This window comes from Pelobates fuscus, chromosome 8 (assembly GCF_036172605.1).
Source record: "Pelobates fuscus isolate aPelFus1 chromosome 8, aPelFus1.pri, whole genome shotgun sequence".
Taxonomy (NCBI): Eukaryota; Metazoa; Chordata; class Amphibia; order Anura; family Pelobatidae; genus Pelobates; species Pelobates fuscus.
The window spans coordinates 121596485-121611063 of NC_086324.1; the positions used below are offsets into that span (position 1 = coordinate 121596485).

The following is a 14579-nucleotide window of genomic DNA, read 5'->3' on the forward strand; positions in this document are numbered from 1 at the left end:
TAATGGTGACAGAAATACAAATTTTCACAGCTGCATTGTGTTTCACAGTTCCATCAGTTGGTTGAATGTTTTTAGTCACCTATATATTATGCATATATTTGCATTTATAGAAAATGTTCTAATTTTTATTGTCTGTGTTCCCCTAACTTTCCATCCTTTGCAGAATTATATTTTATTGTGTTATGTGGAGACCTGTATCATTTCTTTAATTACTGTTTTATGCATTATATAGTGTTGATATAGATTGTTTTAAGCAAACAAATATGTTTGAATGTCTATCTGTTCCTGTCCAAATCTGAGATGATTAAATTGCGTATACGCAGAAGTAAATTCACACTGACACACGGAGTTCAGGTTAAAATAACTTCGAGAAAATGTAATGGCATCTGGTTAAAAAGCGGGCTCGCAGTCCCTTATAAGAGCAATATTACATCATCATTGAATATCAAGATAACAACAAATAAACATCATTAATTGGTCTATGTGTTAAGTGGTAAGTTAAATGCCCTCCCATCTATATTAGTAATTGGCTTAAGGGTTAAGTGGCTAGTGGGGCATCCTCCCATCATGGGATGTCGTCATTTCTGACAGGGATGGGACATAAGATCCAGGCGCCATTGTGTTTAGCACGAGGCTCGCTCGATGGGAGGGGGGATCTGGCAGCCAGCCATTTTGAGTACTTGGCACCGTTTAGCTTCGAGGTTAGTTTCAAGGCTTTTTAGTAAATGAACATTTCATTAGTGCAGTTTCTCGTGGCATACATTGTTACATATTACAGGAACTTGATAATTCCGGTGTTAGTCATATTCTTCTAGAAAATACATTCTCTGTCTAATATTCTAAATGCTGTTAGGAAAATCTGTCATATAATGAAGTTAGATGGAGTTAATGGAGAAATTTAATACAGGTTTTAATAATTCTACAACAGTGTCACCGTAATGTTAATCTAATGTTGATAGAAACTAGTCCTGGGTGTAAATAAAGAACTGTGTAGTAATTTCATTAAGAAACGTTTGTCTGTAGGAAAGTTTCTGCTTTCTGTCTACACTGTTCCCTGGTACTTGGAACCTGTTGGTAAAGATATGGCCTGAGAGTCAAAGGCATCTTTGTATAGATGATGGCAAAAGCTAGACCTGTAAATTGCAAGTGCCTATGCAAAGGCAGTATTTGCAGACAGCACAGGCAGAAGGTTAGGTACGTGCCTGGAATAAAGAGGACAGGCAGAGGTATCAATTCCTGCCTGAAGAGGGAGGAAGGGCCTAAAGACTGATACCTGCCTGGAAGAAGAAGCATATACAGCAGGGCCGATACCAGCATGGGAGAAGGAGACAGGCAGAGGTATCAATACCTGCCTGGAAGTACTGATGCCAGAAGTGATACCTGCCTGGAAGGAGGACAGTTAGAGGGATTCATATCTGCCTGGACGGAGGAGGACAGGCATAGGGGTTGGAACCTAACTGGAAGGAGGAGGGCAGGCAATGGGGTTTATGTCTGCCTGGATTGACAATGACAGACAGAGAGGTTAATACCTACACGGATAGATAGGCAGAGAGGTCAATACCATTGTGGATTGAGGAGAACAGATAGAAGGGTTCATGGCTGGCTAGAAGGTGCCGGTGGTCTCTGGTAACAGACAAGAAGGGATGGACTACATAATGGGGTGGGCCTGGATACATACTATACTATTCCTTTTTTTTTTTTTTTTTTTTTTGCGTGTTTCACAAACTTCAGTTTATGGGCTTCTTCTTTTTCTTTTTGGGTGAATAACCTCTTATTGCAGGTTTGTGAGCCTGGCATAAAGTAATATCCGATATCTCTGGTGATCTAGTGTGCACCAGATTTAAGAGCATTTTTAGAGAAAAATAAGAGCTGCAGTGCAAGTTACTATATTTCCAGATCCTGAAATAAAATCCCTCAACATTCTTTGGCATTGTAAGAATACCGCTCAGATAGGTCATAGGAGCATAATCTGATCAAGTTATGTGTTAAATCTCAGATTGTTATTTAATCAAAGGTATGACATGACCACTCACTAAAAATGTCTGTCCTTGAATACATTTTGGAAAGATTGGAAAGTAAAGCCTTTTCACTTGTCATATGTCATAGTGACCACATTAGTGAATGGTTTCCTTGCACAGGTCAGTCAATCTGTTTGAATAGTTATTTTGGATAGGTGGCTTGTTTTGTCTGTAGATGTTCTGATCAGGGTCTAACATCACATTCAAATCACCACACACTATCAATCTGTCCACTTGTAGCGTCCAATTTTTGTAGTAGAAACTGTACTAGAAGTTGGAACATGCGACCATGCAAACAAAACCAGTAAAATGAAATGCAAGTATGAGACAAACACATATGCAAGCCAAAATAAAGCAAGAAAAAATCTTTAAGAAGTATGTAATACACATTTATAAACATACTATAAACTTTGTCAGATTTTATTATGAGGCACGCTTCTTAGCTATGCGAGTTTCTTCAGCCACATCCCTCTTCCCCACCAAGCTCAGTTTCATACCAGTTTACTAACGACAGAAACAGTGCATCGTAGTTCAGATGCAGATGAGAAAAACCCGACACAAGAGCCTGCTCTGCATGATCAGTGATTTTTAGGATGTTGCAAAGTGAACCGATTTTCATAGTGCACATGTGTTTGTCTGTCAGGCATGCCTAATGCACTTTTACAGCATTGCTAGGGATTGGTCACTGATTGGGGGACAACAATGAACTAACCAGAGTAGGTATGGAAAGCATAAGAAGAAAAAAGCCGGCAAATATGAAAACAAATTATATTTAGCCTGCAGAGTGAGGGAGCCGTTTATTCAAAGCTAATTTTTTTGAATAGGACAGTTCTCTCAAAGTGATGTATGTAAGAATTGATCAATAAATACATTTTTTTTTTATTGTACTTTCATATTTTTTTTTTTTAATTCTTTATTTTTGCGAGTAATGGTATGTAATACAACATATTTTGTAAGTAGCAGGTATAAGACTTAGACATTGCAGTTATATATACACATCACATAGCCGGACCTACTCAATTTTTTATTAGTTGGATACTAGTGCACCCAGGCTCATCGGTAAGTGGACCTACAGCTTGTAGTGTGGGGGGGTGCTGGTAAAAGGCTTTTTACGCCCTGTGGCTATGTCGCGGTGCGCCCTGGTATGCAATCTTTAATAAGGCGTTTATTTTAAGCTTTAAGCGGGCCTGTAGCTTCCCACGGCTGTACTATATGTTTGAATGTCTGTGCTGGTTTAGGTGGCTGGAATCGTGTGCAGTGTATTCAGAGGTCTGCTGTGTTGTGCGTTGGTGTCGCTTGTGGACCCTGTGCTGTGGGGGGGGGGGGGGGGGAACATGGTTACTCTACGTTAGCGCTGTGTCTTAAGCTTACGGAGCCAGCAGTATTACTACAGAGGTATGGTATATAATCAAACAGTGAAGAAAGGTAACAATTAACGGTTTTGGTGGCAGACATGTGAGTATAGTCCCAAAGTTCAGGGTGGTGGTTCTGCCGCCGCAGGTGCTCCCTCTCTGGGTACAAATGGGGTAACGTTTGCCACGTTCCAGGTTGGGTGTTCCGCTGCCCTTGTCTGTGCCGCTGGCAGCCCTAAAGCTTTTAGGAAAGATGGCGCTTCACCAGGGTGTGATATGGTTTATGTCTTCCCCGCTTTTTCGGCATGCAGACGGCGGGGGCCCCACTTGTATACAATGGAGTTGTCTTGGAGAAGCTGGGTTATAGGCTTGAGGGATTTCCGCCAGGATAAGGTATGTCTGGAGAAGTCCCGAAAAAATGCTAGTTGTGCTCCTTCAAAGGACACCAGCGGGGTGTCTCTGACCGCCCCCATTATAACTCCACGGTCGGAGTCCCGCACTAGTTTTAGTAGGACATCCCTGGGTACCTCTTGGGCTGCATTGGTCGCCTTGTTGATTCTGAAGCAGGTATCCACTGCCATCTGTTTGGCCTGTTTGGGCACGAGGAGAGTGGCAAAGAGCCTCCTGCAGTAATGAGGGAGTTCTGCTCCCAAGACTGTTTCAGGCACTCCCCTGATCCTCAGGTTGCGTGCCCTGGCTTTATCTTCCATGTTGGCTAATTGGGCTTGCTGTTCAGCACACTGTTTCTGCAGCGCTCCCATGGCTGCTTCTGTGGCTGACTGTGCCAGTTCATATCCTGCCATGCCGTCTTCCATTTTGTGTACGCGTGTAGTGAGAGAGGACACTGCGTCCTGTATTGGGGCTAGGTCTGCTGTAAACATGGCCTGGATCTCTGTCACTAGGGCTTTAATATCTGCCCTTGTTGCTGGTGCTGAGTCCCCCTGTGCTGTGGCCGTTGGTGGTCCCGATCTCCGCCTCGGATGAGGTGAAATATCGGCTGAGCTGCTGTCTTCCTCCGAGGACAGTGTTCCGTATGCTGCTGCGGGCGCCATCTTGGCTGGTGCAGGTCGCGTGGCTGCGCGCATATAGGCGCCGATATCCTGGGAACCCGAGCCCGGGTCCGGTCGCAGCTTCTTATTTTTCTTCCCCATGTCTTTGGGGATCGGGCAGGAGCTTGCTTGGGCGTTTTCTGAGGGCAGTGTCGGCTTGTATGCCTTCGTTCTCGGGCCCGTTTGCGGAGCTGCTCTGAAACACGTCCGGCTCCCATATTTTTTTTTTTTAATAAGCTTTTGGTGTTTGAAAAGCAACTATCTTGCAATGAATGATGTAAGTTGCATGCAAATATTAGGGATCGATCGATTATCAGTTTTACCGATATTATCGGCTGATATTCAGTATTTTCGGCAATATCAGTATCGGCCGATATAGATACCGATATTGCTGATAATACATACCAGGACCGCCAGGCTCATGACAAGCCTGGGGGGCCTGCAGCAAGTACGTACTTACCTTCCCAGCAGCTCCTTCAGCTCCCTGTGTAAATTTTGCGAGTCCCGCGGCCGTCAGAGTGTTGCCACAGGTTACCATGGCAACGCTCCGCTCGGCACACAGGCTGCGAGATTTACACAGAGGAGCTGAAGGGAGCTGGTGGGAAGGTAAGTAAGCACTTGCTGCGGGCCCCTCCACTGCTCGGTACATGCCACTGGACCACAAGGGAATGCCATAGACCCCCTCCCGGTAACAAGCAGGGAGGGGGGAATAAAAAAAAATAAAACATATAAATATTAAAAATTTAATTAAAATAAAAAATGCCCAACTCCCCCCATTTACACAAATTACATCCCTTCAGAAACAAACACACACTCTGCATTACACACACACACACACACACACACACACACACACACTGCATTCATTATATGCACACACTCTGCATTATATACACACACACACTCTGCATTCATTATATACACACTACACACACTCTGCATTCACTACACACACACACTGCATTCACTTTAGACACACTACACAAATACACACTCTGCATTCACTATATATATATATATATATATATATATATATATATATATATATATATACACACACACAAACACACACTCTGCATTCACTATACACACTACACACACACCCTGCATTCATTATATACACACACTGCACAAATACACACTGCATCCACCAAACACACACATCTCCCCTGTCTAAACACACTGCATCCATTACATGTGGCATGTATATTTTGTGCATTTACCTTTAGAAATAGTTATGTTTTCAAAATGGTAAATGTACAGAATATCAGCAAGTTATCGGCTATCGGTCTGAAAGTTCAAGAGTTATCAGTATCGGTCTCGATATCGCTCGATCCCTAGTAAACGTCATATGATTACCTGTAGCTTGACACCGGACTCAAGGATATAGTGTATTAATTTTTCCTAGTAGTACAAACATAAATAACTTTAAATCTAGTGGTTCACAATTAGATTTAAATACACAGTCTCTTCTTGGCATATTTAAACATGTTATTGTTTTGTATAACAATTGGCATATTTGCTTTAATTTTTACAGGGGGATCCGAGTATCCGTTGTTTTATAAAGCCACAAGAAAGTTTGGAAAAATCCCTTGAGATTAACAGGCAAAGAGGGAGAAAAAAAATCCAAAAGAGACCCAACTACAAGAATGTGGGAGAAGAAGGGGAGGAGGACAAACCAGCAGAAGATGGTACGGAAGGAACAGAAGATCCAGATAAAGCAAAAACTACAGAGATTAGTTCAAAAGGTGCCAAGACAACTGTTGATTCGGAGGGTGAGAAAATGATGGAATTTAAAGTCACTTGTCTCCATATTGTTATTCCTACAGGGAATCCTCGAACTGTGGCTTTTCACCCACTAACTTCCTTTAATTGTGTAGTTTCCTTACATATAATCTTTTTTTAGTACATACAGACAAAAATTGTGAACTTTTTAGCATTTGATGCTCATTAAAGAGTCTCATTGAGCATCATACCTTTACTGATCATTGTAGTGGTTAAGGTGTCAAGAGTTTTTAGGTACTATTCACTGTGTGTATATCAAAACATTTTCAAGTAGTTTGACAAAAATCTGTGCTCTCTAGGCAGCCAAAGCATGGTATGTCTGCAATCTCGTAAAGTGTATATTTTAGTGTTTTCAATCTTCAGCGTAATAATTTTTGTTTCTAAAATTGTTTTTCTTGTTTATTTTTTACTTAGAAATTGAGATGGTCATCATGGAGAGTTCAAAAGTAAAAGAAAAGTCCACACCTTGTGTAACTGAAGAAAACACAACAGATGAAGAAAAAAGTGCAGCTGCTGCTGAAACTCAAGCAAGTCAGTACAGGTACAGCACAGATTTTTATTCTAGCGGTATAGGCTAGTACCCATAGTTGAGTAATCATTTATTTTCATAGCAGATGTAGAGGACTCCCAATGTGTGTTTTATTTAATTATCTAAGTTTGTCATCACTTGAAATATTTTCCCACTAGACAACTGCCAAGTGGACATTTCTTGAAGTTAAAATATATACATAAAACTTAATGGCAATAGCATAATTGAGAATAAATAAAGTAGAAATGATTTATATATTTTTATTATAAAATATCTTTTTTTTTTTCTTCAAGCTTCAGATTAACTATATATGTACATATATATGTTTCTGTTATATTTTTTATCAAACATCTCACACTTTTTACCCTAAGTCATTACATTTGAAAACAAATACACTATTTGTTTGTGCTGTGTTTGTTCTGATTTGTGTCGGGAAATTTCCCCGCTCTCAGTGAATAACTGACCTTCTGTGCAATGCAACTCTAGGTCTGGGCTGGCGGATGACATCCCAATAATGCAGCCAAAAGGTGGAGTTACACCTCTGGGAACAGAGGGCTTAAACTCCGTATGAGAAGTGTTTTCATAGCAAAGCTTTGCACATACACACTCCAGGCACCATGACCACTTCAAATCACTGAGTAAACCTTTAAGCTTCAATAACTCTGTACACCACATTAAACATGTTGTCTTGTTATCCTCCTCAATGTCCCATTATAGGACCATTAAAGTCATCCCGACCACTTAATCTCAATGAAGTCATCTTGGTACGGTGGTCCTATGATTTTATACCTGAAATTTAAAACATTGCAGGGTTAAATACACCTCTAGCAGCAGTCTTTATGACAACCACGAGAGGCGCTACCTCCTCCAGAACTGACTGAAACTCAGTCCTGGAATCAAGTGCTGCTAATAGCAGCCTTTGGTTGGAGAAGCCCAGCATTTAGTCACACATGCGTATCTCCAATCCAGTGCTTCTCTATGTGTGTTTTGACTTGTTTAAATGAGTTTGAGCATATTGGAGACGATTTTTCTTGTGCTTTTGAGTCAGTAATGGTGTACGTCTTGGAGTTCTGGCATGGAAACCTTTTGCGTTTAGTAAGCACATTCCAAGGTATTACTGCAGGTCTCTTCCAGTTTGCAGTCACTCAAGAGGTTTTCACAACATGCCTTCTCAGAAATCTGGTTGCGGCCATTGATAGCTTCCTTTTTCTGCCCAGTCCAGGTAGTCTAACCACTTTTCCTTCAACTACGAACTTGTAAGCTATGCTATAAATTCTGACAATATATTGATTTTCAATGGGGGTTGAATACATTTGATTGCGACTGTATACCCACTTAGGCAAATTTCAAAGAGATCTATGCATACCTTTTTGCCTATAGACCTGGCTAAATCTCCAATGTTAAGACTATGGAATTTTCATCCATAATATATTTGTAAGATATTTTTAGAACTACTTAATGAAATCTCTTAAATTTCCAGTTTTGTACTTCTTGTCAGTTTGAGTAATTATTGCCTTTTGAAAGTTGACTTTATAATGGAAAGCCCAAACACAGTTACATGATGGCTGTGCTCTTGTCACAGAAATGGCAGAACACAATTTGTTATTTGAAGAAGGTTTTGGGTTTTTCAAATGCAAATCAAGTCACCTACCAGTTTAAATATGGGATGGTATGTTTCCTTTCTATGTTGATAGTTAAATAGTGAATGGAAGCAGTTTAAATTTTTAACTCATGCTTCGTTTTGTATTGTGATGATTTCCCCTGCTTTTTACATTTTAGGTTATCGCATATATTTTTCTCTACTTTATGTGCATGTGTGCTTCACTTGTACATGTTTGCATTTTTGCTTAAAGAGTATAGTTCGACCTGCGAGTCGCCCAGACACGTACGTCATCATATGCCTTCCGATGTATAAGCTTTTGTGAATGACCAGAGGGACCTGGGAGTCCACGTTTCTCTTTTACATGTTGCAAAACCAACAAAAACGAAAGGTTCAATAAGAAGATATTTAAAAAAAAAAAAAAAAAAAGAGTACTAAACACCATGTAACACCGGACCTGCGAGTCCACAATACACATACTATTTACTCATGAAAGCGACCTGCGAGTCGCCCAGACACGTACGTCATGACATGCCTTACAATGTATAAGCTTCTGTGAATGACCAGAGGGACCTGCGAGTCCACGTTTCTCTCTTACATGTTGCAAGTCCAACAAAAACGAAAGGTTTAATAAAAAGATATTTACAAAAAAAAATAAAGAGTATAGTTCATATCTTTTATATTCCTACAGAGGCATTTTTGCATTTGTTGTTTTAACAAATTTGTACAATTTAGAGTGCCTTTATATTATGTGTTTCAGCAATGTGCATTGACTACTTTTAAGAAAAATGTGCTTCTAGAACCCCTTATGTTTTGTTTCTTTTTTTGTTGTTGTTGTTGTTCTGCATAAGGACCAGTTACAGTTAGTTTGATCAGATTTTACATTTTCTTAATCACCATTCACTTGTTCCATCTGCTTAGAATGAAAAATTTTCAGCCTGGGCATGCAATAAATCTTGAGATAATGTGTGCCATGCATCAAACACGTTTATGCCTGGCCTTTGATTAATGAACAGCTTGTTTGGACTGCTTGCTACAGTTCTTTGGTAGTCCTGTGATGTTTACAGAATTTGCTGTAAATGAACGGATTTTAAACGAACAACTTAAAAGTAAGGATTACTTCATAAAGTTAATTAAAAGTGGTAAAGTCTTGCATCTGGACAGGGAGAGAACGCCTATCTTCTTGGTTGATCGGCATGTTCTGAGTATGTCTATTGCAACATTTACACTGTTGCTGCTTGAAATGTTGAGAACAAGATAGATGGCAATTGTGCTGGCTTATGGTACCGGTTACTAATTGTGTTATGTTTATTTTCTGCAGGCCATTTTTGGACATGGTTTACAGTACACTTGAATGCACAGAAGAGGATTATTACACTCTTTTTGTCTTGTGTCTCCTTTATGCAATGTCTCATAACACAGGTAAGTAACTCTTCTGTTATGAATTAGCTGCTACATTATATTAATGGGATCCTTAAAATGTATGAACCTTGATGATATATTTGTACCTCCAACTTTATTTTAACGCCATTTAAAGGTGCTGACCCAACTACTATTTTACACTTTTTTTAAGTGTTACTACATGCATCATAACCACAATAATCTGCTGTAGTGGTTATGATTCCAAGAGTACCCTGTCCCTGTTCCTTGCTAATGGTGCTAAATGTTTAGTATCAGCTTGCTTTATTACCAGGGGCCCTGCCAGGTTCCGAGGCTCCTCTCCTGCCGTGTGACGTACAAGTCCAGTCTCCATTCATTGGCTGAGAGTTTCAGCTCACCGCTCTCACCCACTTAACCTCTTAAGGACACATTATGAAGGGAAAGGCCAGCAGAATTGAATGTGTCCTTAAAGGGAATATGCACAGAATTGATATTTATTCCAGGCTGTCACACCCATGTGACTCTCTTTTGAAGGTGTTATTCCTCATATGTGCAGCTTTTCACAGCAAAACAGTGAAGTGGTCATGGTGCTTGGAGTAACTCTTTAAATAAATATAGTATTAGAAAAATCCCTTTTTCTTTTGATTGCTAAAAAAGGGACAGAAATAAAGTAATAGTGTAATAGTTTTTATTTTTGTCATGAATGAGTAATAAAAGCCTATAGGTCTATGATATAAGGATAGGAGAGTCATTGTTGCTTTTGACATAGTGGGAAAAACCCATCTTAATTCATATACATCTATATAGTGCCTTATAATTCCATGTCATCATAAAAATAGTGAGTATTTAAAGGGATGCTATAAGAACCAAAATAACTTAATAATGCAGTTTCCGTGTATAGATTGTGCCCCTGCAGTCTCACTGCTTATTTATCTGACATTTAGGAGTAAAATCAATTTGTCTGTGCAGCCCTCATATCTCATCCTCTGTTAATAGCTTTCTAGACCCTGTAGGAGCCTCCTGTGTGTGTTTAAAGATCAGGAGATAAAAACTCTAAAGTAAGTTTACCTATGATTGAAAATGAAACCATTTTATTATTAATACTGTGTGAGTTACAGCCAGGAGAAGTGTGAATATGCCTGCATAAACAAAAGTCATGTAACTCCTAAATGGCAGAGCAGAGGAAAATTGAGCAGGGGCAGTTATTTTGATGCCCATTGTATCCCTTTATGTACTCTGTGACATCAGGGCTATACGTGGGGCTCTCTATCAGAATAGTCCAGATTTAGTGATCATATGCTGGCTGATAAGACATGACAAGTGATCAGAGGGAGGTTTATTATTTCTTATTGAAATCTTATGACCAAATTTCCATGTTTGGCCACTCTGTGCTTAATTTACCATGTTTCCAGTGCTGTCAGGGAACTGAAGACCTACATGATTATAAGAGTTTAGTTAATTGTAGAGAAAACAGATGTAGTCCAGTAACTGTGTCAAAGAACTTTGCTCAGTAGCACAAGCTTAGAAACATGTATGTTTGTCTCATGGACAAGATTTACCAGAGCACAGCACTATTGGTACTGTGCACTTACAGGTTGTTGATGTTGTCAACAAGGATCTCCATACTTAATTGCTGTATATAGTGAAATTAGTATACTTGGTAAATTGTTTAAAATAAATGTATACATAAAAATAAATCCCAAAGTCTTTCCTTTTCCATAGAACATAATAAAACATTAAAAGGCTGTACATCCTCCATTCCTTGACCTTGTGTGTACTGTCCTGCGTACCTCTTTATTCTACAGGACTTCAGTGGTCTGCAGTGGAGACGGGAATCCAAAAATTCCAGGATCTCTGGGAAGCTGTTGAACTAACTGTCGGCACTCTACAAGAGTTGAAATTCTCACCACTAGAAACTATTTCCATTAACAGCAGATTTGCAGCCTAATGTCATGTTACCTGTATCTGCTAGGCATCGATTTGCTGTACATATTGATGCTGTGTGGTCATCCTTCTCTTTTGAAGCACAACGTCACATCTGCATCAATATAAATGCGTGGCCTAACTAAGAAGTCTATTGTGAAGCAGAGTGTCATTCTGGTGTTGGTAGTGTTTTGGAATGCATCTCCCTAGGCTCTTTTTTAAGTCCCAAAGCCTGTGGCATAAACTGATGCTGAGCCATTCCGCTTTGATCAAACAACGCAAGTCACACAGGTTTTGGCATCATTATCAAAATTAAGAAGTGGCCAAAATAGTGAACTAAAAGTTAGCATTTAGCAATTGTAAAAAAAAAAAAAACAACGAAGAAGATAGGCAGATCTATGTGATAAGGCAGAAAAAAGCAAAGCAAGTATTAAGAGAAAATAGCCCAGTCAATTAAAAAAGGAGAGAAAACATTTTTTAAATACATAAATGAGGAAAGGAAAGTGATATAAGGATTGGTTAGACTAACAACTAGGAAGGTATGTATAAGTGGATAAAGATTTTGCTGACTGCCACAATTAATATTTTTGTTCAGTATTCACATATGAAAATGAAGGAAAGGGACCTCAGTTAGGAAAAAAGACAGTCATTTGTTACATGTGAGTTTACAGAGGAATAGGGTTTATTTTAGCTGTCCAGTGTAAAGACAAATAAGTCGATGGTGCCTGATGGGATACACCGAAAGTTATTAAAAGACCTTAGTGGTGTACCAGTAAAACGGTTAACAGATTTATTTAAAGGGATACCATAGTGCTAGGAATATATGTAGCTCTCAGTTCCCCCTCACACCGTATTTGTGTTAGTGGTGACGCACAGCAGAATCTGAAGTTTTATCTCATGCCATAGTCACGTCAGTTTTGTTGCCCAGAACAGTCCAAGTCCTAACCTGCATCGTTCTTGGGTCTTTTTTGATGCAGAATGCTGCTCTCTGGCATCCTTTTATAATAAGATTTTCAAGTGTGAATTTTTAGAAGCAACCATCCCTACATCATTCTGTCATTGGTGCACAAGAATGATGCAGGCCTGGCTATTGATGCCAGACTTATATAAGCTCCTGACGAACTGGATATTCCAGCAAAACGTGTGTCGTTGCTTTATGACCTTAAGTTTATTTCTCCCTCTCCAATCACTTGTCTTGGGAGTAATCCGATTGACAAATATGTGAGTGTCAGATCAGTTTTTTATTTTTGAGATACCGGGAATGTTTTTTACTACCAGTCTTTTTTCCCTTCTTTATTCTGCTTATGATGTGATAGAGACTTTTGGTATGGGTCCTTCCTTGTAGTGGTGGTTTGGTAGAACCTCGCTTCTGACCACTATAATTGTTCTTAGGTGCTAATATGTCTTTAAATTAGATCAGGTTTATCTTTATTCTACTTCATACAGTTTTCTGGACTTAAAGAAATCTTGATAATTTCTGTGCAGATTTAATTAACTGGTGATGTTTTAATAGTTACAATTATAAGCCGCTCTTTTATTTTTTCTCAATGCCACTGTCATTTATACTATTAGGGCAGCATAGGTCCGAACTTTGTCTGGTGTGTTAACTTCTTTACCCTGACACGTGGTTCTTCATCAGATTCAGTCTGTAATCAGGCTTTCTTCCAAGTCACTCAACTTCAACTGCCCTCTTAAAAGTTTGCAATGGCATCCAAACTGGCATGGAACAAGGAGACTTAACTTGAGCTATTTTCCTTGTTTTTGCCAAGGCCTTTCACACAGTAGACCATGGCATTCTTTTGCATTGGTGATCGTCCACTAACCTGGTTTCGATCGTATGTTTCAGACCGATTGCAATATGTGGCCATTTCTGGTAGCACTTCCGTCCCCCTTCCAGTCATGTGTGGTGTTCCCCAAGGCTCCAAACTCGAACCCCTGCTATTGACATTATTTATAAATGATCTGCCCAACGTCTGCAAATCCTCAACTGTACACATTTATGCAGATGACACTGTAATCTACGCTAGTAAACCCAAGCTACCTCAGCTTGAGGCTGTGCTCCAAAACCAATTCAAAGAGGTAGAAAAGTGGATAGCAGATAACAAACTCTTCCTAAATACTGACAAAACCATTACAATTATCTTTGGTACTGTACCTAAATTACGTAAACTTCAAAATTAACAATTGTGTATCAGAACAAATTCAAATAGCACACTGACAGCAGTCTGCTCTTTAAAATATCTAGGTATTTTGTTAGACCCCAATCTATCCATTGGCCTTCACATTGAAAATATCTCTTCCATACTTTACCCAAAACTAGGTGCCCTGTACAGAAACAAATCCTGCCCATGCCCTACAGTAAGGAAACAGATAGTGTAACAAATGCCAATGCCGGTCATTGATTATGGGGATGTAGTGTATGCACCTGCACCGCAAACCCACCTTAATAAACTAAATATGTTATATCATTCGTTCTGCCGCTTTGTACTAGAATGTAATTACTTTACCCACCACTGTGACATGTTAAAAGAGCTAAACTGGCTGTTGCTGGAATCCCGACGCACTCTCATCTTTCCAGCCTTGTGCATACGAGCATTTCTGGGAAGCTTCCACCCTACCTGAGAAGAATGCTCGCTCCGGCTGTTCCCACCTCCTATAACCTCCGATCCAGTATTAGCACGATATTTAGCATACCGCAATACAAAAATAAAGTGTATCGATCATCATTTTCCTACAGAGCACCACAATTATGGAATAACCTCAGGGACACCGTCAAATCTTCATTCAATCTAAAATCTTTTAAGAAATCTATGTCAATATACCTCAGCACAGAATGCATCTGTCATGGTTGAATATATTTATTACCTGTTATGTATTACATTTTATTTATATATATATATATATATATATATATGTGTGTGTGTGTGTGTGTGTATATATGTA

General features: G+C 39.5%; 1 protein-coding gene across 5 annotated transcripts in view; it reads left to right on the plus strand.

Annotated features, from left to right (window-relative positions):
- CLEC16A (C-type lectin domain containing 16A) overlaps positions 1 to 14579 on the plus strand; it is a 156412-nt gene that overhangs the window by 51064 nt on the left and 90769 nt on the right. For 4 of the 5 annotated variants that reach the window (XM_063430278.1, XM_063430273.1, XM_063430274.1 and 1 more), the window contains 3 exons: positions 5957 to 6194; positions 6619 to 6745; positions 9655 to 9755. In XM_063430278.1, the coding sequence (XP_063286348.1) occupies positions 5957 to 6194; positions 6619 to 6745; positions 9655 to 9755 (466 nt within the window). The remainder of the gene's footprint in view (positions 1 to 5956; positions 6195 to 6618; positions 6746 to 9654; positions 9756 to 14579) is intronic. The other variant, XM_063430275.1, reaches the window with a different exon arrangement.